Here is a 26,859-nt window from a genome sequence, read left to right on the forward strand (position 1 = left end):
GAACATAGGAAACTGCCATATACTGAGTCAGACCATTGGTCTGTCTAGCTCAGTATTGTCTTCACAGACTGGCAGCAGCTTCTCCAAGGTTGCAGGCAGGAATCTCTCTCAGCCCTATCTTGGAGATGCCAGGGAGGGAACTTGAAACCTTCTGCTCTTCCCCTGAGGGGAAGAGCAGCTTCATCCCCTGAGGGGAATATCTTGCAGTGCTCACACATCAAGTCTCCCATTCATATGCAACCAGGGCAGACCCTGCTTAGCTATGGGGACAAGTCATGCTTGCTACCACAAGACCAGCTCTCTTCTCCAAATCCAGATTGGACTTCCACAGCTGATACTTGTCAAGAGGAGAAAGTGGGAGAACAAAAGCTGCTGTTTGCTGCCAAAAGGCAGACAAGATTGGGAAGGAGCAAACAGCCATGGGGAGAGTATTCCATAATCTGAGTGCAATAACAGAGAAGGCTCTACCTCATATGCATGGCTTGATGTTGACATATGGAGCGGACTCCCATCCACTGATCTTGTGTGGTGGGGCAAACACAGTCCTTCAAATACTTGGGGGCTTAAAAGGTAATCGACCGCACTGTAAATTGGATCTGGAAACAAACAGGCAGCACATGCATTTTTAAAGACCTGAGTATTATGCTCTTCCAATCCTTGGTTAAGAGCCTTCACTGACTCTGAGATCAGATGGAGTTCTTCATTTCTCCATCATCTGATCTGGTGGCACTTCAGACCAAATTTATGGACAACTTCTCCCAGCAGTTCCATGTAGATACTTAATAACATGGGCCATTGACTCGAACACTGCAAAACCCCATAAGCCAGTAGCCAAGAGGCTGAGTAGTAATCACCTACTGGAACCTACTCTCAATATAGGACCAGAACCAGTTCAAGACTAAGTCTTCCAATCCCCATCTCTGATAGGTAGTCTACAAAGACTTTTTATTTTATTTTTTATTTCTCTATGTAAACCATTTTGGGAACTGGTATATAAATATTTGCCATATATAAGATGGTCAATAGTATCAGATGGTTCTAAGCGGTCCAGTGATCTGTCAATAATGAGGGAGTTAACATAAACTTTCCACCTCCAGATCACCAGCATCCCAGCTAACAAAAACTAAGTCATCCCTGCTACCTGACTAGAACAAGATATCCTGAGATTACGCTGGTTATGGCACTCATGAAATCCTGAGCTGCTCCCTCTAAGGACTGAGAGTGGACATTGAAGCCTCCAAGTCAGTAAGCCTTGGGAAATCCAATGCCACCTCTAAGATCACCCCTGCCAGCTCAGGAGGGGAGACTGAAGTCCCCTAGTACACTTTCAGAATCCCTATGCTTGTCTGAAGGTCCAAACTGAGGAACACACACTCAGAACTCTGAAACTGACTAAACAGGCACTTGGATAGGGAGATGGTCTCACCCTGCAACCCCTCTTCCCTATTCCTCAAGGCGGACCTTCTGCAGACTCTGGAAACCAGGGGAACAGAACTGAGAGAGATATACGTTCCCCGTATTCATACACAACTTGTTGAACACCCACACCTCACTCTCCAAACGTTCTTTAAAAATCAGCCTGACAACCTGACCGGAAACCCCCAGCAAACCACCTAAATAGTTTCCTAAACAGATTTCCCAAACCATCAAGCCCCCACGATCTATAATTAAATACCCCCAACAGGTCACTGAAACACTAGCCTGAACTGTGTGCACTCACAAACAGTAAGCAAAAGCTGTGGAAATCCCAGGCCCCGATACCCCACTGTAACGTAGGTCTGCAGTCCCGTTGCCCCTTTTGCCACAAGCAGAACCAGCAGATAAAAAAAAGATGGTGCCCTGCCTTAGCAGGAGGAGAACTATCCTTATAAAGCCTGGCATAGTTTTCCTCCCACTGGCTGTTGGTGTCTATGTTTCTTTTTAACTTTTGAGCACTTCTGGGGACAGAGACTTTTTCCCCCCTCTATGTGAACTGCTTTGTAAACTTTTTGTTAAAAAGTAATAAATGATTATTCATTTGTCTTGCTTCATTGTAGTACAGCAACTTGAAGTAAAAAAATTGGTTCTTTTCAGCCAGACACTGCCCTAAGAGTGATGGTTTTATACTTCAATGTGCCTATGTAGGTTTCCATGCATTAATGCAGACAAGGCAAGTCTGAAAACCTCTTTGCTTGGCCTGACCTTCCAAAGTTTTTTAATTGTTCTTAAATGTTTTTAAACTGATGTTGAATGGTGTTTAAATTTGTTTTAATATTGTGTTAAGGTAATTGTTTTAATAGTTTGTTTTTGGTTGTTGTACACCACTCAGATCCTTTGGATGGATAGGGCCGTATAGCAATGAAATAAATAAATAAGTCTGATGCATTAGAAGTGACCATAAATGGCCCAATTTGTTTATGGTGCCTTAAGCAGAAAATTAAGATAGCATTCGCTCAAATGTAATAGAATAGTAACATAAATATTTCTGTTTGCTGTCCTTTACAGGTACTCCAGTACACTTGCTGCTGGAAATAGGTCATTTATTAGGCTGGTGCAAATTGGGTTTTGCAAATTTGGATTTTAGCCAAAATCGGTAAAATCCAAATCTGATTTTTTTTAATCAGTTTGGTAAAGTCAGAATTAATTGCAAAATATCAAAATTAATTTTGGAATTAGCAAAATGGGATAGGATTTTTTTGTCATCCAAAAGTGAATGGGGAGTTTTTAAAAAAAAACCAACACCACCAAAAAAACCAACCACTGGTTGGTCCTAGAGTCTTGAAACTTGCCACATGTTGTGAAATCTTGCTTTACAAAAACTTCTGAAAGTGAAGACTCTCTTTGGACCATCATTCTACCTTGGGTAAAACCCAAGCCTGCTGGCATGGAGGAAGGGCGTGGGTAGGCTTCTGCCTCAGAGATCAGGTTCTCCCCTGTCCCCCCCACCCCGCCCCGCTCCAGTGCCCACCAACCACTATATAAACAAGATATACAAACATCACAGGATAGTCTTAGATAAAACAGAGACAATGCAAACATCTCTCTCACTTGAGATAATTGCCAATTCTTATCCAGATGTGCAATGGGAAAGGTGCCTCCTCATCAATCATCCACAACTGGAAAGTGAAAAGACCATATGGCACCTTTTTAGGGAAACCCACTGGAGTGGGTCCTTGTTCAAGAACTCCAGGACTTAACATACATTGGCCTAAGTCGGGAGGATGTGCAACTTCTGAATATATACTCTTCAGATGCTCTAAAAGGAAGCATAGAGTTGAATTTCAAGCACCCTAGGCTATATAGGGAGATCTGGAATAACATGATGCTTTCCACCTCACATAATTAGTTAACAGAAAGAGGACCTTTACAGGTCAAGCCTCGCATAAAGGAAAACTACCACAGACAAAGTGCTGGTCTTTGACCATAATAAAGATGATTGGTTGATACCACAGACAAATAAGGAGGAAACAATAGAGAAAATAGATTTTTTGTTTGGTTATAGAGCAAGTTTATGTAAGACATGGCATCCTAGATTTAATTTGAGTGAAATCACAATGCTAAGACCTATTACACTGCATCGTGCTTCAAGTCACATTATGGATGATGAAAACTAGGAAGCTTGTTAAGAGTGTGATAGCACCTGACCTGATTGCCACTGTCCTCTTTAACTCATGCAAAGTAGATCATTGTATCACATGCTTACAAAAAACTTGACACAACAAACTGCTTAGAGCAACTTCATATAAGCAATCTTTATATAAAGAGCCAGTGTGGTGTAGTGGTTAGGGTGCTGGACTAGGACCGGGGAGACCCGAGTTCAAATCCCCATTCAGCCATGATACTAGCTGAGTGACTCTGGGCCAGTCATTTCTCTCTCAGCCTAACTTACTTCACAGGGTTGTTGTGAGGAGAACTCAAGTATGTAGTACACTGCTCTGGGCTCTTTGGAGGAAGAGCTGGATATAATTGTAATAATAATAACAACAACAATAATAATTTTTTGCAGATGTTCCAGTGTATCATCCCTGCTATCTTGTCATGCCTTTGTTTGTAGTCAGTCTGTGCGATCTTTTTACAGCTGATTAGGTGGTCCACTGTTTCATCTGCTTCTTTACAAAGGCGGCACTTGCTGTTTGTTGTTGACTTTTCTACTTTTTCTACTTTTGCTCTTATTGCATTTGTTCTTAGTGACTGTTCTTGCACAACCAGTATTAAACCCTCTGTTTCTTTCTTCAAGTAACCATTCTTAAGCCATTGCCAGGTCTTGGTGATGTCTGATTTTCCACTTATATTGTGCAAATATTGACCATGCAGGGGTTTATTTTTCCATTTTTCTGCTCGGTTCTTGACTTGTTCTTTCTTGTGGGACATCTGCAAAAAATACAAGCTACCTGTAGCCAAAAATTGGTGGGACCATAACATTGAAAAAGTTGAAGAAAATGAAGATGTAAAAATATTATGGGACTTCCGACTACAAACAGACAAACATCTGCCACACAATACACCAGATATAACTGTAGTTGAGAAGAAAGAAAAACAAGTCAAAATAATCGACATAGCAATACCAGGGGATAGCAGAATAGAAGAAAAAGAAATAGAAAAAATCACCAAATACAAAGATCTACAAATTGAAATTGAAAGGCTGTGGCAGAAAAAGACCCAAATAATCCCAGTGGTCATTGGCGCCCTGGGTGCAATTCTAAAAGACCTTGAAGAGCACCTCAACACCATAGGGGCCACAGAAATCACCATTAGCCAATTACAAAAAGCAGCTTTACTGGGAACAGCCTATATTCTGCAATGATATCTATAACATCAGCAACAACATTGACAATAAAATTCTGGCATCCCAGGTCCTTGGGAAGAACTCAATGTCTGGATAAAACAAACTAGTCAATAACACCTGTCTGACTATGTAAACAAGAAAGAATAATAATAATTATTATTAATTAATAATATACCACATGTTCATAACAAAGTGTGGTGTATATCTGTAAAACTTTAATATGTAATATAGTTGTTGTGTGCACATGCTCTTCAAAGAGAGGCATGTGCCAGGAAACAGGGACTGGCTACAATTCCTTCCCCATGTACACATGATTGCCAATGGTTGCCATTGTGTAGCATGTGAAGTGGGCCTTGGCCTCAAGGGGTCACTTTGTCACACATAACCATGATCATGTTCAGGGAACAGAGAACCTCAGTTTTTCCATAGTTGAGGAGGCCATACTTAACACTGGGTTGTATACTGACCATGCTCCAATAGACAGGATCTGACCTTTTGAACTTTAGGTGTGGCTAACTTCCTGCCCAGAAGGCGGCAAATCCTCAGTTCCCGTCCTGACTTGCTCCAGAACACTGGGCTACCAAGGAGCTCCTGGCTCCTTGCCATTTTTCTGTGGCTAACTTTTTCTTTCTTTCCTTTCCCCCACACCCTTAATAGTGTGCCAGAAGGGGGAGCAAGTCACCTGTTTGAATTTTTGTTTTTTATAAATTGAATCTAAACCATTTTTTTCCTTTCTCAATATGGCTCATTGGCATTTATAAGGTTTGTTTGGTGTTTGCTTTCTGTTGTCCACAGAGGAGAGTTTACAGCCACTTATTGGCACTATAAGTGCTGTAAACTCCACACAGGAGGGCTCCCTCTCTGAGAGTCCATGCCTTGATACTTGGGGAGGTTCTTCCTCACATGTGCAACTGGAGTTACAGCAACCTCACTCTCACTCTCGGTGCCAGGACCGCTCCACACTTAACCTTCTGGCTGTCTCTGCTCCGTGCTTGGAGAAAGACAAAAAGTGCACAAAAAAGACACTAAAAAGACATGCCATGCAGAAGAGACCAAGAAGGGCAGTGCCCAAGTCTTGCAAGTGCCACAAGTCCTCTCCCGGCTCAATGGACACCTCTTAATGCAGGCGGTTTGCAAGGAGTGCTCTCCTCGCCATTTGCCACCCACATCAGAGGTTATTGAGTTCCCGCCTCCCTCTGGTGGCCCCATTATGGTGCCTGTCCCTGCGGCACAAGAAGCAGCTCTTGTGGTACTCGCTATTGTTCCGCCTACCTCTCCCCCGCCATTGGGGCAGCCAGTTCCAGTTACGAAGCCCTTGCCATCAGTTCCACCAACTAAGCAATGACTCCCTCTTGAGCAGGAGACAGACTCTCTGCTCCTACTGCCACAAGATCAGCCTGATAGCTCGGTCCTGGTAGCCTCTCAGGTGCTGGTCCAGCCGGCCTCTCCGCATCTGCCGCAGCCTCTCACAAACCTTACTCTGGCAGAGGAGAATTTATCTCCAGGGGTGTCCGCGGGCCCAAGTCTACCTACAGAGAGCATGAGTAGGGTGCCCTTGCACAACAAGGATCCTTTTCCTCCCGATGTTGCTGAATGGCTGGGAGATTTCATTCCTAGGTAGTGCTGTGCTATTATGAAAACCATGCCTCCTTTCTCCAGCACCCCCCTGCTGAGATTCCTGCTTCCGCAGATCCACCTCCCCCACCCCACCGCACCCCTTGGTTCCCAGGACTCCAACCCATCCGGACTGGTCATCCTCCCCTGCTTCCAGCCCTGCAAGGAGGGACATTCCTGTCTCAGAAAGGGGGCTACTTGTTCCTGACATGAAGTGGCAAAGATGCAGAAAATGCAACAGGGCTCCCTTCTCCTTCTTCTCTTCAGAGCGCATTCCACCCAGGGCTGTTTCTCCGTCTTCTAAGACCCCACCACCACCATCCCTGCCTCCACTCCAGTCCTTCCTAATGCCAGTCAAATTATTACAGCTCAGTCCCAGCTAATACCGTGCCAGTTGTTCCTATCAATCAATCTGAGGACTCTCAGTCTGATATACCTGTACTAAACAACTCTGAGCAATAATAATGTGTCCTCTGATAAAGAGGAGGGAGAACTTTCAGGTGAGGCTGCTCCTTCCACCTTGCCAGCACCTATGCACTGGTTTGATTCTTCAGATTTTGAGGTCCTTCCTGCCAAAGCCAGATGTGCAATTAATGATGTGGCACCTGTGGACTCTCCTTTGCAATTGTTTTCCCTGGACCAAAATGTTTCTTCCTCCTCCTCAGGCCAAACGTCGGTAGTGCCTTTTCCCAAATTGTCTAAGGAGGTTATATTGGCTGAGTGGTCTGCTCCTGCATCAATGAAACATTTAAACAGTTCTGCTAGGAAGCTATATATCCTGCTCAGGATGTTTTTTCTCTTATAGCAGCCTCTTCAGTAGACGCTCCAGAAGCCCAACTGGTGTCTGGGGTGGTGGTGGTTGGGGGCGGGGGGACAACTGAGAACCCCGAAAGAACCTAAATCTGATTTGTTACTTTTAAAGAGTCACACAGCAGCAGCCACTGTCACCAAAGCGGCCACCACAAATTCCGTTTTCGCCTGGGCTTCAGTTCTATCCCCCTCAGTTCTATTCCCTGCTGTTTTCTTTTGCCCCATTGTTTCTAGCATTACCCGTTTCATTTGGGGTTTGTCTGTTCAGTATATATTTGATATTTGCTGTTGGTTTTTTTGTGTTCTTGTTTGGCACAAAAGTCCCGGAACTGGGGATTTGCTGCCATCTAGGCAGGAAGCCAGCCATGTCTACAGTTCAAAAGGTCAGCTCCTGTCTGTTAGGGATGTGCAAACAGATTTGACATAGAACCAAACCATCCCCTGTTCAGTCTGACCTCGAACCACCACCCCGGGCGGTTGTGAGGTGGTGTTTTTTTAAAACTTACCCCCACCATTTGGCCGCTCTTCAGCTGGTTTTTGGCCTTTCTTCCTCAGCGCAGTGGCCATTTTGGAGGCCACCACACCTGCACAATAGGCCTCTGCATGGCCTGGCATGACTAATTAATGGAATAAAGGAGGCCGGCATGGGGAGGGGGAACCTCTGCTGAACCCCCACCCCACCCCCACCTCGAAAAACTTCCCCAATGAGGGTAGGTTTTTTTAAAAAATCGAACCAGGGAAGGGTTTGAGGGGGTGCCGGACCGAACTGGACTAGTCCGGTTTGGGTCCAGTTCAGACTCAAGCCAAACCGTACCACCCTGTTCTGTGCACACCCCTACTGTCTGTTGGAGCATGCTCAGTACACAAACCAGTGTTAAGGATGGTCTCCTCAACTGTGAAAAAGAAGCCTTCACAGTAAAACCAGCATTTCTAAGAAATTTAAATTTGTTGATGACTAATGCGTATTACATTGAAACCTGCTTATTGCCTGTTTCTCGCTAGAATTCTAGACCTCTTTTATTTCAGAAATTAACGTCATTTATTCTCAGTTTGGAGAAGCTATGCAACACTGGAGAGAATGAAAGATTATCAAATGCAGCTAGCAGACTGCAAAAAAATCTTAACCATATTGCTTAAATGTAAGAAAAATATCCCAAGCATGCAGAACTCCTTTTAAATTACTCAATATTTGGCAGAAGCTGCATGTAGCAAAATGCATTAATCAAGGTAGGTACCCCAGATGGAAATGTTTGAAGTGGTGTCACTGGTGTCAAGGCTTGTAAGGAAGAATGCTGCATGGGATGACGAACAGTGTTGCAAGTTTAAGGTGTCAGGTATGCCAGGTTCTCCTCCTCCTCCTTTGAGCCGGTGGAGAGCGATCTTACTAGATCTCCATCTCATGCTGCAGATCTGCCAGGAACGTGGGAGAGAAGCAAAACTAAAAGAATTAAAGGGGCTGAAGTGTTGACCTGGTCTACAGACTGGGTCTGGCGACAAGCCCTGTTTCTGACATTCTTGATCTGAAGCACATGTTCTTTGCTTGGAACTAAAGTCCCAAAGGCTTTGAATAAGCCACTCTGCCAGTTGTAGTGTATGCAGCAAATGTAATTTAGCTGCTTATTTCTGTTTTTCATCACATATGCTATGACACTAATAGGATATAGTATAGTAGAATTCTGGCACAAAAATGTATACTGTATTGCTTAAAGACATTGTTTTTGTTATTTGTGTGTGTGACAAATCTGACAGATTCATCACCATTACTACCAATGTACACACCACCTTCAACATGCTTTGCCATTTCTGTTGTAGCACAGGTAGGCATCAAACTACTTCAGACTCGGGCCCTTTGATGCAGTCTGCTGATACTATAACTCTGAAGATGCAAGTTTTTCTTAACATTTCTAACTCAATCATTTGCTGAGTTTTGGAATGGAAAAGAAGAAGGTAGAACACATCCAAAACAAGGAAGCAAAGCCTAAAATGTTTCAAATGCATGGTTTCTAAGTCTTCCTAACACTATCCACCAAGTGCTTAATCATACTGAGGAATGTTGTTGGAAAGGTAAAACCACAATAGTCTGGCATCCATGTTACGCTCCTAAAAATGAGAATCTTTTTTAAAAGGGTGTCTAGCAATGCTTAATTTCAAAAGTTCCCAGAAAAGCAAAGTACTCTTTGCTCCAGCAAAGATAAAACAACCTGCTATTCAAGATACCAGCAAAAAGTAGAGGGAGGATTGCTGAGTTCTCTTCTGCTTTGTGTTTCCTTTAAGTGTGTTTAAATACTGCTTGTGAAGGAAACGGACTTTGATAGTCTGAACATTATTGCTTTTGCCTCTGCTCTGTCATCCTCATTTCTGCTTCATCTGTTCCAACCCAAAATTAGTGCACACTTCCATGTCTGTATTTGAAGTTTTAAATTACTTTGTGCCTAATAATGTTAGGCTGATTGAAGTGTGATAACAGGGGGGATCTTATGGTCACAGCATCCTACATAAATCCTTGACCCACCAAATTTCTTGAATACTTGATAGCTTTCCACTATAGGAATTGGTCAGGCTCAATTCAGATAGCAGAGAATCCACTTGTTTCATGCCTTTGCAGTAATTCAGTAGAACAAATGCATTAGCTCAGTAGATGCCAATATGCCACTGAAAAGTCCACTTAAGCCTAGAAGGGCCTAGTAATAGCGACACATTAAATGTAATATGTGAACCTGTGGCACTGTTGTGAAGATTTGACATTCCAGTATATAAACAGCTGCTGACATCTATGCAAATGTGTGTGCACGTCTTAGGTTCACCATACTTGAAAAATATTGAGTTAGGTTTGTGAATGAATTTGGAAAGTCATTTTTGGAGATGACCCTTAGTAGATCTGTCCCTATAGGATTTGTCTTCATCAGAATTGTAGCTATTCCAACATGGCTATTTATGATCTAATTGCCCTTGCGCCATGAAACATTAATAGTATGAATTCCACTGTCAATAGTGATTACTAAGCATATTTGAACATTATGCTCTTAAGATGATGCCAGATTCTAAATGCCTCAGTGCTTTGAAGCACTTAATTATTTTGTGGTAATTGCATTTAAATGTAAGCTTTTTAAAAAGTATAGTGTAGGAATGACACTGTTAAACTAGGAAGCATATAATGAAAAAGGAAAAATTACCCTGTCCTTTTATTTCAGACTCTACGTTTGGATGTTACCTGCCCTCTGGTTTCACTAACTTACTAGCTCTTATTCAGCCTCAGAAAGGCTGATCCTGTTTTCTCACTGGTGACACACATCCAATATCACCACTTTCTGCAAAAGTAACCACTCAAATATTAAAATGAACACAGTGTTGCTTGTTAGTTTCTCTGACAATCCAGATAAACCTAGAGCTACTAACTTTCAGAGTCTCTTCACATTTTTTAACAGCATCACATATCCATGCACTTACACTGTATCTCAGAGCTATATGAATGTGAGCACCTTAAACAAAATCTGGTTATGATTTTGATGCATCGAGCATATTCTTTCTCCCAGATGAGTATGCTGGAAGCAACATTTGAAATCACTCTGATAAATCAAAACCTAATGTCACTTTAGAAGGGTATTTGTGCTCTGTTCTCTCAAAGCTCATGCTATGATCCCTGTTGTGACCATAGCAAGGTTTCAAGACCCAAGTGTCGTCCTCTTCAATAAATTGTTTAACACTAATGAATCTTTGTATGGAAAAAGTTTTGCTTTCATGCCTTGAGGCAACTAATGTTATTGCTGCAGCAGTTCTTGTCATCTGAATTTATTGGACGATCTTAAACTTGTTGAGCCAAAAAGTAATAAATCTCTTGGAACAAAGATGTTAAGGTATTTGGCTGCTAGCTGGTAGCAACATTTGCCAAAATCTTTTAGAAACAGAACTGAATGTTTCTAATGGAATGCTTCATAAAAAGCACAATAAACTTTGATAAGAAGTTGAGGGGTATTGTGTGTATTGTGGTTGTGTTCATATAACAAACTATTTCTACTAAAGGTTGTACATAATAGGATGAACTGCTCTTTTTGCTATCATGTTCAAACAGTTAGCAGTTCTGAAATCTGTTCTTTCTGGAGATCATTTCCCCCCTGTAAACATCCTCTTGTAGTTCCAGTGCTTTCTATAACAGCTGTTAAGGTAAAGTGTGCCATCAAGTCGATGTTGACTCCTGGCAACCACAGAGCTTTGTGGTTGTCTTTGGTAGAATACAGGAAGGGTTTGCCATTGCCATCTCCCGTGCAGTATGAGATGATGCCTTTCAGCATCTTCCTATATGACTGCTGCCCTATATAGGTATTTCCCATAGTCTGGGAAACATACCAGCGGGGATTTGAACCGGCAACCTCTGGCTTGCTAGTCAAGTCATTTCCCCACTGCACCATTAGGTGGCCATAACAGCTGTTAGTCCTCATACAAATTTAGTAGCCACTTGACTATAAATTTTGCTGACTACAGCTGATGTATGCTTCCATTTGAAAGTTAGTGTCAGATAGGATTCCTGATCACAGTACCCTGCATTTGGCCTGTTCTGCAAATAATCTTAATGTTATCAGATAATTTAACATCATTAGAATGCAGTCTCCTCTCTGACTTGAACCTTTATCCAGCCTTCAGAATTAGATTAGATTCAGTTTGGTTGTACTAACCTATAGTGGGCAACATCCAGACTAAGTTATGACTAAGCACCATTAAAACCAAGTTCTTCATGACTAAATTGTCTCATCAATTTCAATGCTGCTTAGTCATGACTTAGTCTGGAAGCTGCCCACTGTTTTTACATAAAACAGTGTTTTAATATGAAATAGCACTGATTGCTCAGATGTGCTCAAGCCTGTTGGACTTTTTTTCATCAGCACAGATTTACTGAAAGAGCATTGTAATATTACTCTTATGTGTTCTGTGTGCATCTAATTGGGAGAGCCCTACAAAGACTGCCCTGAACACGTCTTAAGTTGCTGTCGCTTTGTATTAAGTACATTCAGAGAGCACTAACATCTGTATCCTCAAGGGCCAATCTATTCTCCAGACATAGGTGCAGGAGCCAAAAGTATGTTCTGGCTGCACAATCCAACCACTTCACTGAGTGGTCAGGAACTGTAGCAAAATTTCCAAGTAGCTGTTGAGTGGATCACTCTGTACCAGACTCTTAAGAGATGTTTAGTTAATATGTAGAATCTCTCAACGTTTAAACATTTTTCATACATATAACACCTTTTACTACACACACGGTGTCAGATAAAATTTACTTGTAGAAAACAATTTTGGCTTCCAGGTCACCAGTTGGGTCATCCAATACTGAAAAGAAGCACTGCCTTCAGGGAGTTGGAGGAGAGGGGTCAGTATTTGCCACAGAACACCCTTTGGCTATGTGATAAGGAAAGGGGTTATTTATGGAGCACTGTAGCAAATATACCATCATCACTACAGTTGATTAACATTCAGAATACATTAGACATTGCAACAATATGATGAAGGGGAAAGCATAACTCACTTCCCCATTTTTTATTCCAGAGCAAGAGATGAAAGGGAAAACTGCATGGGCTATAGATGTAAGCACAGCTTTTGTATCTTGATGTGCAAGGGGGACATATGTTTCTCCCTTAGCTTGCTTGCTTTGGGGATTGCATTTCTGCTGATGTGGGATACAGTCTTCAGAGGAAGATATCATACTATACAGTTGTCACTGAAGAAGAGCTCTCGTAATCCCAAAATGCATCAGGCAATAGGATTTTTAACTGATTTTTAACATACAGCATCTTTGGGACACTCCACCACCCGCCTTTTCTTTTTGATGCTGTGTCATTGTTCTTTTCCCCCACCCTGGTGTTTTTGTCTAAACTGAGCCTTTATTCACCATTATGTAAAGTAACTTGAATCCATAGCTCCTTGATCCACTGTACCCACACTTGCATGCTCTGACATTCTAAAACAACTTCTCAAGAGCAGTGTTTTCTCTAATTTTTTCCATCTGTGTGCAGAATGAATTTTGTTCTGAGTGGCAGTATCAAGACAGTATGTGTGCACTTGCATTCAGAATGGGGCCTTCCTGACTCAACTTGAGCGGGATCTAAAATTAACTGAGTGGACATAGAAAAACTTGTGAGTGTGCGCACAACTTGGAGGGAACACTGCTCGAGAGCATATAACTAGATTCCCTACATGTATCCTACTTCGACAACTGGGCTTATCTCATTAGATCCACATTAGCTTTGCTGGAAATATTTTTGTGTTCTAATAATTTCCTACTATATTCAGGTCCTAATCTCTTTGAGGAAAGCAGCTTCAAATAATGCTGAAACAGTTACTTACTTTTACTTTATTAAATTTACGGTCATGGACCAAGACATACAGCATAAAACCTAATGAACAATAAAACATACAATTTATAAGTACATAGATCTTCTGCAACTAATAATAATATAACAGAATTAAGCTGTAACATAAGATACTACTTCATCCAAATCCAACAGAAGAAATTTTACAAGAGCCTCATCAGATGACACCCCCACTCCCCACTGTGTATCAACAGGGAAATCAATCATTGTCTAACCTCATGATAGAGCTTACAGTGGAGCAAAATATGTTTTCTAGTTTCTATATCACCATAAGGGCATTTTCTGTCTTGAACAGGGAGATGCTGATATCTCCCTACTAAAAGAGCTGAAGGAATTGCATTATGGTGCGCTCTCAAAAAGGCCCACGTATATTTGTTAACAGATATAGAATAAAAGTAGCCATCTGGGACAAATCCTTCTCTCATTTTTAGTGGTAAATAATAACTAGGCAAAAGAGCCCTTTCAGCTTGCAGTTCAATATCTTCAATTCTTTGACGTACTGCCTTTTTTGCACCAACAAATCCTAATTCTAGTAGAGCAAGAGGATTTAAGCCCATGGTGGTAAATTTCTCCAGATTGGTAAGCGACCATCTAGGTTGTGGATCAATTGATAGGAACTTAAGTATAAGTCCCATTGGATTAAGGTGAATTTTTAGCCATTCATTAATAGCTGACATCCAGACCCTTGCTTCAATTTTAATTAGACCTGCTTCTTGGTGAATCACTGGATTAGGTGTACTTCTAGATGCATCAAATAAAGATCTTAGAAAGGACGTTTGAATCCTTTCAAGGATCATACTATCTTTAAACGGGCCTAATTGAGCCCCATACAACATCTCCGCAATTGGTTGCACTACAAATAATGTGATGGCAGTTGGTACATGAAAACCACCCAGCGAGCAAAAAAATCTCAAAATAGCAGACAAGGAACACTTAGCAGAATCGGCGGTCATCTTAACATGTGAAGGTAAGGAGCCATTATAACGAAAAGTCACACCCAGATATTTATATTGGGTCTGTTGTTCTATCTGCTGACCATTTATTACCCATCTAAAGTTCTTACATTTGGAGCTGAATCTCACTATTTTCATTTTAGAATAGTTAATTTCCAAATTTTCAGTTTGGCAATAACTTACTAAATCTGCCAAAGCTCTATTTAGGCCACCTCTCGATTGCGCAAGAATTACAGCATCGTCGGCATACATTAATATAGGTAATTTCCCCAATTAAGGAGCATGAATGTCAAGTTGCTGCATTCTTTTAATAAAATCATTGATATAAATATTAAACAAGGTGGGTGCGAGAACACACCGCTGTCTTCCTCCTTTCGATGATTGGATTAGTTTAGAAAGATGGCAGTTGAGTTAAGTCTCACTCGAACAGAAGAGTTTTGATATAATTTATAAATTAACAAGAGAAGTCTCTTGTCTATTGAGAGCGAGAATAATTTCACCCAGAATAAATCTCTGGAGATTGAGTCAAATGCCATCTTAAAATCGACAAAGGCAGCATATAAAGGAGACTTCAATTAGTGTACATTTTTATCTGTCAGATAGTGTAATATAAAACAATGATCCATAGCTCAACGATGGTTTCTAAATCCTGCCTGTTCTTCTTCCAATAACGTCTCCAGTGACATAATTTCATACAAAGGTGTTTTGCATATAATTTTCTAATAACATTTAATAGACTTATAGGTCTATAATTCGCCGGATTCTCTCTAAAGCACTGAAACAGTTATCTGTTTTGGTGCTGTGATTTGCCAAAAATTGCACTTGATTTTAAAATGCTTCCACACAATTACTTGTGTGCTTCATTGACCAGCACACTGCAAACAGTGTGTTTATTTTCCTCACACTTAGTCTTGTGATTTTGTCTTCATGATCCTAAAAAATTCAGATCACTTGCATTCCATACTCTCACTAAAAAGAAAAGAACAAAGTTATGTTTGCAAATTAAATGTCTAGTTCAATTAGTCTCATTACTTCTGTCAGCAATTGGGCATTTAAGTTTTTTAGTGTTAGGCAATGGGCAATTCTGAACATATAATCATGCATTTAAATAAGTTAGGCATGCCAAGTTGCTGTCTTGTTGGTGTTTGATAGTGCTAAGTACTTGCATCCCACTCTCTGCTTCTGATTATTCTTACTGTTTCTGTTGCTAATTAAGCAATCATCATATTGCTGGCCCTACATGTACAGTAGTGACAGTTCTCCAATCTTTTTTGATATTTTGACATTTTGATCTTGATTATAGCTAAGAGCAGAAAACTGCATCTTTTTGACAAGCTTAATCTTCATCCTCTATTTGAAATCTAAAATAATTGAATGTGGGCCTGGTCATCTCACATTTTTTAGGGAGGAGTGCTTAGAAAACATTAACTTTATCAGGTCTCCTGCTTTCATTAGCAAGCACCTGAGATCTATTACCATAATCCAACAATTTCTCTGTTCTTGCCAGAGGATTTTAATCGGCTAGCTAGCCTGACTGCTTGCTGTCGTCATCTGTATTATCTGTTTAAAACTTAGATAGGAACATAGGAAGCGGCCATATACTGAGTCAGACCATTGGTCCATCTAGCTCAGTATTGTCTTCACAGACTGGCAGCAGCTTACCCAAGGTTGCAGGCAGGAGTCTCTCTCAACCCTATCTTGGAGATGCCAGGGAGGGAACTTGGAGCCTTTATAAGAACATAAGAACAGCCCTGTTGGATCAGGCCCAAGGCCCATCTAGTCCAGCATCCTGTTTCATACAGTGGCCCACCAGATGCCGCCGGAAGCCACAGGCAAGAGTTGAGGGCATGCCCTCTTTCCTGCTGTTACTCCCTTGCAACTTCTGCTCTTCCCAGAGTGGCTCCATCCCTGAAGGCGGATATCTTACAGTGCTCACAGATGCAGTCTCCCATTCAAATGCAAACCAGGGCAAACCCTTCTTAGCAAATGGGACAATTCATGCTGCTACCACAAACTCAGCGAGAAAATGCTTGATGATCAAGCGAGAGGTTGCCGGTTTGAATCCTCGCTGGTACACCTATATCAGGCAGCAGCAATATAGGAAGATGCTGAAAGGCATCTCATACTGCTGGGAGGAGGCAATGGTAAATCCCTCCTGTATTCTACCAAAGACAACCACAGGGCTATGTGGTTGCCAGGAGTCAAAACCGACTGACCATCTCTCCTTGTGCCTGGAGAGAATGAGTTCCCACAATAGGAGAAGTCTGAGAACAAATTTCACCACCCTTCCTCCAACATATAAATGCCACAAATAAAATATCCGGGAAGATTCAACCCAGTTAGACTGAACAGACCACCCTCTTTCCTTTTGACATTGGTGTTTGGGGAAAGTAAGTAAATTGGATGAATATCCCGTTTCAAGCCAACGCAGCAATACAAGCATTAAAAATTGCATTGTAGCTTATTTTATACTGTATTTAATTTTGGTTAATCCCCAAAGCAGCACACAGCATTCATATAATAAGATTCCTTTACAAACATAACTTTTAAATATACAGCTGAATATGAGAAATACTGTACTTTGAAAACTGAAATCTTTTGACAGCAGTAAGAGATGTGGCTGTATACAGTTTGGCTCTACTCTTCAAATTGCTTTGTGGTTCTAGAAGAGCATGCCCATATGAGCCCTAAAAGCAGTTAGCTAAAATATTGTGAAAAGTTTGTTTAAATTGTTACACATTTTGTAGGAGATATAAAGAACCTCCTCAGGTAATTTCAGATTGTTGAGAGTGCTGTGATGTGAGACACTCAGTCGAGTGGGTTAGTTGGGCAACTACAGTTTAGTTGCAAAAGCTGTCTTCTAAACAGGTTCTCCTGTTGTAAAACTTACTGCACTTTGCTTAGTGTTCCGCCTAGGTAGGTAGAGCTGGATCTCCTGAAGCAGTGTCATGTCCCCAAAGTGCATGGCTTCGGTGCAAGCAAGGCGTGAGGCTGCTGAACTCAAACCAGAATGTAGCTATATGGAAATAAGTGCATAACTGCTGTGATGTATAAAAACACCAGATGGTGCTGTCATTCTGTGTTGTGTATAGTTGCTAAATATTTGTTAGCTGATGTTTTGTTTCATATCTATTTAACAAGAGGACAATCTTGCCAGAAGAACTTTGAAAAAGTACTTTCAGGAAGTAGTCCCTTGCTTTTGTCCTGTTACTGTATTATGTGTGACAATCCAGCAGCATATGCATTCTGTCTTGATTAGGATTTGCCAAAAACCTTTAAAATGTTCACCTCTGCCTATTAACTCTGCAAGTTCACTTTCTTAGCAATGGTAGTGTAAATTATTGCTTAATGTGAACTAATGTCCATAGTGGAGCATAGTTGGACAACATGAGCAGTCTTGTCATAAATGCACCATACTAGGCTAGTGTGTATTATTTACTAGAACGCTTGAAAAATCCTTGGCATCAGCTCACCATGGCACCTGAAAATTTAAAGTGTGATACATCAGTTGGGTGATGGACAGATGTGAGCAGAAGCCAGCAATCAAGGCAGGTGGGAGTTGCTTCTTCTCCTAGTCATGTCCACCCATTGCCTGGACAGGCAATGGACAGATGTGAGCAGGAGTGGGGAGCCTGCCCCCACTATGGAGCAGAAGGCATTGCTAGCAGCAAGTCTGTCCGCTCTCCCCATGGAGGGATGGCATTGCTGACTGGCCACGCAAACAAACAAGAAAACTAATCGAGATGTAATTTAATGGATACTCATAAAATTATGGGAAAGATAGAAACAATTAATGAATGAAGACTATGAACTAATTAAACTCATGGGCATGCAGCTATGGTCAAGGAAGGGAGAGAAGGTTATCCATTTAAACTAGATTTCTGAAACCTTGAGGCCTGAAAAATGTCTGGCTCCTAAATTTTTGAGCTGTCTTCTAGAGCCGCAGAAAACTGAATGAGTCCTATATTACTACCTTTAAGTAGAATTCATACACAAGGTTGCCAAGATCCCATAGATCAGGGGGTAGTTGGCAACCTTGGCTCTCTAGGTGGTGTTGAACCACTACTCCTATCATCTCCAGCCACAATACCTACCCCTGCCATAGATCATATGTATCTGGTCAGAGGGTAAAATCTTGAGAAAATTAGGTGTGCATTTAAATACCATTGGTCACTTAGCTCAAAATAAGTGTTCTATTGACCAATCAAACAGAATAATGCATTAATTACAACAGAAGCTTTAGGTTGGGGCGGGGGATAACTTGTTTAACTGCATCATTGTAAACTATTGCAATAAATTATTCTTAACTGTTATGCAAATAGGATATCGATAAATAGTTGTTTGCTCTTGTGTGAGAGAGGTAGAGCTGTCCAACAAGCCCACCTATTTAAGCAGCCTACTGTCTAAAGTGGCTGTCCAAGGCAGTACCAGTTAGCCTATTTGGAAAGGGGATTCAGTTTTCCCCTCAAGGAAAATAAATAAAATATACATTGGTTGTCACCTCATTCTATTAGCCAGTGCAGGTATTGCAGTGAGGGCACAGACACCATGTTGTGAGAAGGGGTCAGGAGAAACTCACTTGTAAATCCTTCAGTGAGGTGGGGAATGAACTGGTATTGTTTGCCCAAATGAAAGCTGCAATGAGGGGCTGGATCAGACAGGAGGCAAATAGGGCTTCCAGCCATGAAGGTTTTAGTTTCTTTAAAACTGTGAAGTTGCCCAGCTACAGTCTTTTTAGTTTCTGTTTCAGACATTTGTCCAAAAGACTACTACGTTGCTTTTTTTATTATCAACTATATTTTGCATTCTGCAACTGTGTAAGAGATATTGACTTGGCTGTTGAGCTTTTCCACATGTTCTTTGACACTTGTTGTTGGATGCACTTTTTTCTTTTGCTGCTGTCCTTCCTATAATTAAATGCCTTTGGTGTAACTGTGGGTAGTAAATTTTGTTTACATTTTGATCTTATCAAGATGGTAATAGAATATTGAACTGACATGCTACCTAGGTAGGGAAGATTTTGTAAACTTGTGTGGGTGTGTGCGCAAACTTTTTTTTTTTCTGGCAACAAATTGCAAACATCTACATGTATGAGCTACAAAAAGGAGAATAAAATGTATGCGTTAATAAATTTTGTAAAGTTATGTGCAATATTGGTTGTGAGTTTATTCTAAGTTTCTTTGTGAAGTTATTTCCCTGAATATGGCTTTTGTTACCTCGCATGTTCCTTTGATATGCACTGTGAATCTGTTGTGCTTGGCAGTAAGCAGTGTTACATTTCCAAAGTGTTAATATATAACTTGGAATTTCATTAAAACAGAGTCCCATAATTTATGGATATGTTCCCTGATAAATTCAGAAACCTTTGAGAAGTCGATGTGGATGGTGTATTAAACAAGTTCATTACTAACTTCTGGGTTGCTCTCTAGAGAAATGTATGCCTTTCTTATGCATATGTTATATAGCGTATATAAAGTTATGCATGTTAACACTGAGAGAAGTCTCCTAAGCAGGGTGTTAATTCAAAGCTTGTGTAAGAGTGAATGGGTAACTGGACTATTTATATAGCCCATTCAGCAAAGTAATCTTTCTGTCTTTCTTTTTTTCAAGATCCCCATATTAAAGTCTCTGGGGAAAAGGAAAACGTTAAAGAAGCTAAAGAGAAGATCATGTCTGTCTTGGATACAAAAGTAAGATGAAAATCAGCTATGCAGCTTTGGATCAGAATTCAAAGTATCAGACTTTTGATTGTTGAGACACAGCAGTGCTGAATACATCAGCACATTACGAGTTCCTGAACCTTCTTAGGTTACATTTAAAAAGCAAACATTTTCATAGAAATTTTAGCATTTACATGGATAATACAGCCAGTGGTTATTTCCATCTTAAATTTGATATGCTTTCAAGTCATTTTAAGTAGTTCAGTTTTACATGCTGTAATATAAGTCAATAGGAGCACCTAACAGGAGCTCTGGAACTACTTTGAATAATTTGAGGGAGGTGATTGTGAAATGATCATTTAGCTTCTTTGGTATAAGCCACTGTCCGCACTGCAGCAGCTAACATGGAATTCTATATCTTGCATTGTTATGCTTCCATGGGAAAATCCCACTATGAGTTGTAAAAGCAAGGCATGCAGATGTGCTAGGATGTTTTATAGAGTGGATCAAAGAAGGCACTTGCTCTAAGGTGCTCATCCTGGATAGAGTTGCAAAGTGGCCTCCTAGGATGCCCATTTTGCAACTCTATCCAGGATGAGCACCTTAGAGCAAGTGCCTTCTTTGATCCACTCTATAAAACATCCTAGCATATTTGCATGCCTTGCTATAATTTTCTAAGGTGTACCTGTGGCTAACCCTGTGCGTGGCAGCTCTCACGGGAGTTCGCGAGCAGAAGCACCATGTGATTGGGCCGTGGAAATTCTATATGCAGATAGGGAGAAGGAGTCTTTGAGAGTAGAAGCACCATGGTGATTGGGCAGTGAGGATTCCATATGCAGATAGGAAGGAGGAGCCTGTGAGAGCAGTAGCACCGTGGTGACTGGACAGTGGGGCTTCCATATGCAGATAGGGAGAGGGGCTGTGGCAGGGGGTGAAGCAATCAAGGACTAGCACACAGATGCTCTGCATGGGTTAAGCTAGTATGTAGTAAATTGTAAAGGTAAAGTGTGCCATCGAGTTGCTGTCGACTGCTCGCGACCACAGAGCCCTGTGGTTGTCTTTGGTAGAATACAGGAGGGGTTTACCATTGCCTTCTCCTGTGCAGTAAGAGATGATGCCTTTCAGCATCTTCCTATATTGCTGCTGCCTGATATAGGTGTTTTCCATAGTCTTGGAAACATACCAGCAGGCATTCAAACTGGCAACCTCTGGCTTGCTAGTCAAGTCATTTCCTGCTGTGCCATTAGGTGGCTCTATGATATGTAGTACAGGCTTATCTATTTATTTATTTATTTGATTTCTATACCTTCCATTTCTATACCCTTCCAAAAATGGCTCAGGGTGGTTTACATAGAGAAATAATAAGTAAATAAATAAGATGGATGGATCCATCTTTAGTAACATGTATACTCTGTAATGTTGAATGATTCCAGGTCGGAAAGCTTATCATAGTGTTAATTCAAAAGCCAGGTATTGGCTTAGTCAGAACAGCAGGCTTGGCAGAATGACATAGTTACAGCTTTGTGTTGGCTCAATGCCTGAAGCCTAACACAGTGAAATGCAGCCACTTAAATACTGCTGGTGGAAAGTGAGAGAAGAAAATCAGACACATGAAGCTCTGGCTAGCTGCTGTAGTGCAAAAAAAAAACCTAGCCCAAAAGGCTAGCAAGTTTTCTGCACTGCCACCTCTAAACAGATTCAGAGTAGAACACTAGGACCATCTTCAGTGGTGGGAACATAAAAGTCCATAATGGTTCTCTACGTACTTCAGAGTTCAGTGATCACTCTCCTCAGTCTAGGGATAACTCCTTGCTTTACATATACAGATTATTTGTCCAGTATATATATTGTAAGGCTCTTGTGTTGGTCATACAGTTTGGGAGCCTATCCCAAGCATAGAAATTACTATTTAATGCCAGAGTCTCCACTTATGCTCAAATAACTACATGCATGCTGCTCTTTATTATTATTATTATTATTATTATTATTATTATTATTAATAAATTAATTTGATTTGCATACCACCCTTCCAAAATGGCTCAGGGCGGCTTACAATTAAAACAAACCACTAAAAAAATAAAGAGCTAAAACAAATTAAAAAACAATATAACAATTAACAATTTAAAAACATTTTAAAACAACAATTAAACAATTACAGTGATTAAAATCCCAAAATCAGGGTCTTAATGTTAAAATAAACCAGATATTTAAAAAAAACCAAATTTAGGAAGCTGAGAAAGCTTGGGTGAAAAGATGGGTTTTCAGGTGTTTTTTGAAAATTGCCAGAGATGGGGAGGATCGTATCTCAGCAGGGAGCACATTCCACAATCTTGGGGCAGCAACCGAGAAGGCCCATCTCTGTGTAGCCACCAAACGAGTTGGCAGTAACTGGAGACGGACCCCCTCAGATGACCTCAATGGGTAGCGGGCTCATAATGAAGAAGACGCTTTTAGATATCCAGGGCCTAAGCCGTTTAGGGCTTTGTAAGTTATAAGTAGCACTTTGTATTTTGTCCGGGAACCTATTGGCAGCCAGTGTAACTCCGTCAGTAAAGGAGGAACATGGTCCCTCCGAGATGACCCAGAGACCAACCTGGCTGCCGCATTTTGAATCAACTGAAGTTTCCGGACTACGTATAAAGGCAGCCCCACGTAGAACGCATTACAAAAGTCAAGTCTGGAGGTCACCAACAGATGTACCACTGTTTGGGGGTCATTGATCTCGAGAAACGGGCACAGCTGGCGTATCAGCCGGAGCTGATAGAAAGCACCCCTGGCCACCGCCTCAACCTGAGAAACCAGGGAGTGGTGTGAATCCAGAAGTACTCCCAGACTGCGAACCTGTTCCTTTTGGGGAAGTGTGACCCCATCTAGTACAGGCAGATCAAAATCGTCTCTAGAGTTCTGACCCCGCACAATAAGTACCTCCATCTTATCTGGATTCAGCTTCAGTTTATTCTCCCTCATCCAGCCCATTACTGCTTCCAGGAAGGCATTTAGGGAGGATATGCCATCTCCTGAAGAAGTTGACATGGAGAAGTAGATCTGGGTGTCAGCAGTGTACTGGTAACACCCAGCTCCAAATCCCCTGATGATCTCTCCCAGCAGTTTCATGTAGATGTTAAAAAGCAGTGGAGAGAGTACGGAACCTTGAAGGACATCTTACTTAAGCTCAGATTTTGAAGAGCAACAGTCTCCAATTGACACCATCTGGAATCTGTCCGAGAAGTAGGAGTGGAACCACTGTAAAACAGTGCCTCCCACCCCCAACCCCCTCAGACGTTCCAGAAGGATACTATGGTCGATAGTATCGAAAGCCGCTGAGAGATCCAAAAGGACCAACAGAGTCACACTTCCTCTGTCAATTGCCAATTGGAGATCATCCATCAGGCCGACCAAAGCAGTCTCTACCCCATAGCCCGCCCAAAAACCAGTTTGAAATGGGTCTAGATAATCGGTTTCCTCCAAGACCACCTGGAACTGAGAGGCCACCACCCTCTCAATTACCTTGCCCAGCCATAGGAGGTTGGAGACAGGCCTATAATTGCTCAACTCCAAGGGATCTAATGCAGGCTTCTTTAGAAGAGGTCTAATGCTTGCCTCCTTAAGACAAGGAGGCATCCTGCCCTCCCTCAGAGAAGCATTTATGATTTCCAGCAGGCTGTTTACAACAACCTCCCTGTTAGATCGAACAAGCCATGTTGGACAAGGGTCAAGAGAACCAGTGGTAGGCCTCACCACTCAAAGCAGCTTGTCCATATCCTCAGGAGTCACAAACTGAAACCAATCCAGTCAAATCACATAAGAGGAGTTGTTGGGCACCTCCAGCTCAGACATCAAATTAATTGTGGTGTCTCCATCTAGGTTGGCCCAAATCCGAGAGATTTTATCTGCGAAAAACTCTTTAAACACATCACAGCGGGTCACTGATGACACCAAATTCTGGTTCGGGGGGGTGGGAGAAACTAATCCCCTCACAACCCTGAACAACTCCGCTGGACATGTATTTGCTTTGGGGCTGTTGGTGATCCATCTTGACCACAACCACATACAGTCTCTTATAAACCTTGTTAAGAGCTTGTTTAAATGTTTCTATTGGCTTTTATTATTCTGATATTTCTATTGGAAGTAGCCTTGAGATTGTATAAAAGGTGTCTGTGTGTAAATGTAACAGTAAATAAATAGCAAGTGGTAATCACTTGGTACAGCAGTGTTTTATGGCTTCTGTTGCACTAGAGTTGGAGCATGGTTGGGGTCCTGAAAGCATTAATTATTAACTTTGCCCGGTGACTAGGTCCTCCTATGCACAATGCTGACATAGTTCTATAGTGCATTGCTTTGTCAGTGCAGGATTAAATAGATGAAAGTTGTCTCTCTTTAAAGTACTTGATGTTTTGGAGGGTCAGCAGTCTGTTTTGGGTCCCTCTTAGGCCAAGTTTTGGTATTTGTTGAGGCTAATTCTACTGAAGTACCACCGGCTGGCTTGTTTTATGCATTGCCACCTCTGGAAAATATAGTAGGTATCAGGTAGCTGTAATGACACTAATTGGTTGGGGAATGTATCTAGCTTCAGCAATGGTAACTGTTTTAAAATCTTCTTGGGTGTAACTTGAAGACTGATTAATATTAATCACTTTAGCAGAATGCACATACAAAGTAAATTCTGAAAGGAAAAGTCCTACAAAAAATTCAAATGCCTGTTGATAAAAATGGAAAACACTTATCTTGAAAAGTGTAGCTTCTCCTTTGCTTAAGCATGGAGTGGCCAGGCAAAGACCCAGCATATTTCCCCAATAGGATTGTTGTACAAGAGAACCCCATTATTTGTGGGCGCTCCATTCCGTGGGGGCAGGGGGTGTGGATAGCAAAATCACAGATAATGGGGCATTAAATGGGGGGAGTGCCCTACCATGCCCTTTATATCCCCAGCTGTACAGCAATGCCCCCCAAAGTCCAAAATCACACATTTTCTGTGAAAAATCACATTTTTTTTCTTTTTGTCACAAAAATGAACTACAAAATGGCTCCTGCTCTTAAAATGGCTGGTGGAAATTACTTCAGAGGTCATTACCACCCATCCCTGATCCACGGATATGCAAGTCTTAACACTTTAATTGCTGGATTTTTCCATGTATACTAAGGTTGGGTGGCAATTACCCAACCGTGGATATACGAAACCATGATGATGGCTCCATGATTAACAAGGTTTGCCTGTATTTCAGGGCATATGATTTATGTTTTTCCTGTAGGGTTTATGGTACTTTCAGCCTTAATATCACAGCTTTGTTGGCAGAGGCGTATCTAGGGAAAATAGCACCTAGGGCAAGCACTGAAATTGTGCCCCCTGTCCACACATCTGACACCCATCTTTCATTTATTTATTTATTATTTATTTTTACATTTCTATACCGCCTTTCATTAAAAGAAAACCCCAAGGCAGTTTACAAAAATTAAAACATACAATAAAAGCAATAAAAATATGAAGCAATAAAAACATCAAGCTAAAAACATATAAAACAGGCATAAAAACAAGACAACAGATAACAGATAAAAACACAGAGAAGCCACAGTAAAAACAATTATGTAAAAGGCTGGGTAAAAAGCCAAGTCTTTAAAAGCTTTCTAAAAGCCGTGATGGAGTCTGAGGAATGAATGGCCACTGGGAGAGCATTCCAGAGTCTAGGGGCAGCAACAGAGAAGGCCCTGTCCCAAGTGCACGAAAGCCGGGCCTCCTTCATTGTCGGCACCCGGAGCAGGGCCCCCTCAGATGTCCTTGTCAAGCGGGCAGCAACCCCTGGGAGCAGGTGGTCCCTCAAATACCCCGGGCCCAAACCGTTAAGGGCTTTAAAGGTCAAAACCAGCACCTTGAATTGGACCCGGAAACGAACCGGCAGCTAGTGCAGCTCTTTCAAAATGGGGGTGATATGTTCCCAACGGGCAGCTCTGGATAACACCCTCACTGCCGCGTTTTGCACTAGCTGCAGTTTCCGGATACTCTTCAAGGGCAGCCCCACGTAGAGCACGTTACAGTAATCCAGCCACGACGTGACTAAGGCGTGGGTAACCGTGACCAGATCTGCCTTCTCGAGAAAGGGACGCAGCTGGCACACCAGCCGAAGCCGTGCAAAGGGAACCCCTGGCCACCGCCTCCACCTGAGCTTCCAAAAGCAGAGCCGGATCCAGTAGTACCCCCAAGCTGCGTACTCGCTCCTTCAAGGGGAGTGCAACCCCATCCAGAACCGGTAAAATCTCCTCATCCCGATTGGCTCTCCTACTGACCAACAGTACCTCCATCTTATCCGGATTCAATTTCAGTTTGTTAGCCCACATCCAACCCATCACGGCCTCTAGCCCCCGATTCAGGACATCCACCGCCTCCCTAGGATCAGATGACAAGGAGAGATAGAGCTGAGTGTCATCCGCATATTGCTGACAACTCAGTCCAAATCCCCAGATGATCTCTCCCAGCAGCTTCATGTAGATGTTAAACAGCATGGGGGACAAGACCGATCCCTGCGGGACCCCACAGGCCAACGGCCACAGGGCCTAGCAGTAGTCCCCCAGCACCACCTTCTGGACCCTTCCCTCAAGAAAGGACCGGAACCACTGCAACGCAGTGCCTCCGATTCCCATACTTGAGAGGCGGCCCAGAAGGATACCATGGTCGATGGTATTGAACGCCGCCGAGAGGTCCAGCA

At 41.9% G+C, this 26,859-nt stretch overlaps 1 protein-coding gene across 1 annotated transcript in view; it reads left to right on the plus strand.

The window, feature by feature from the left end:
• BICC1 (BicC family RNA binding protein 1) overlaps positions 1-26,859 on the plus strand; it is a 199,964-nt gene that overhangs the window by 119,642 nt on the left and 53,463 nt on the right. Inside the window, exon 4 of the mRNA XM_053311857.1 lies at positions 20,112-20,191. Coding sequence (XP_053167832.1) covers positions 20,112-20,191 — 80 coding nt within the window. The remainder of the gene's footprint in view (positions 1-20,111; positions 20,192-26,859) is intronic.

Source organism: Hemicordylus capensis, chromosome 3, assembly GCF_027244095.1.
Source record: "Hemicordylus capensis ecotype Gifberg chromosome 3, rHemCap1.1.pri, whole genome shotgun sequence".
NCBI lineage: Eukaryota > Metazoa > Chordata > Lepidosauria > Squamata > Cordylidae > Hemicordylus > Hemicordylus capensis.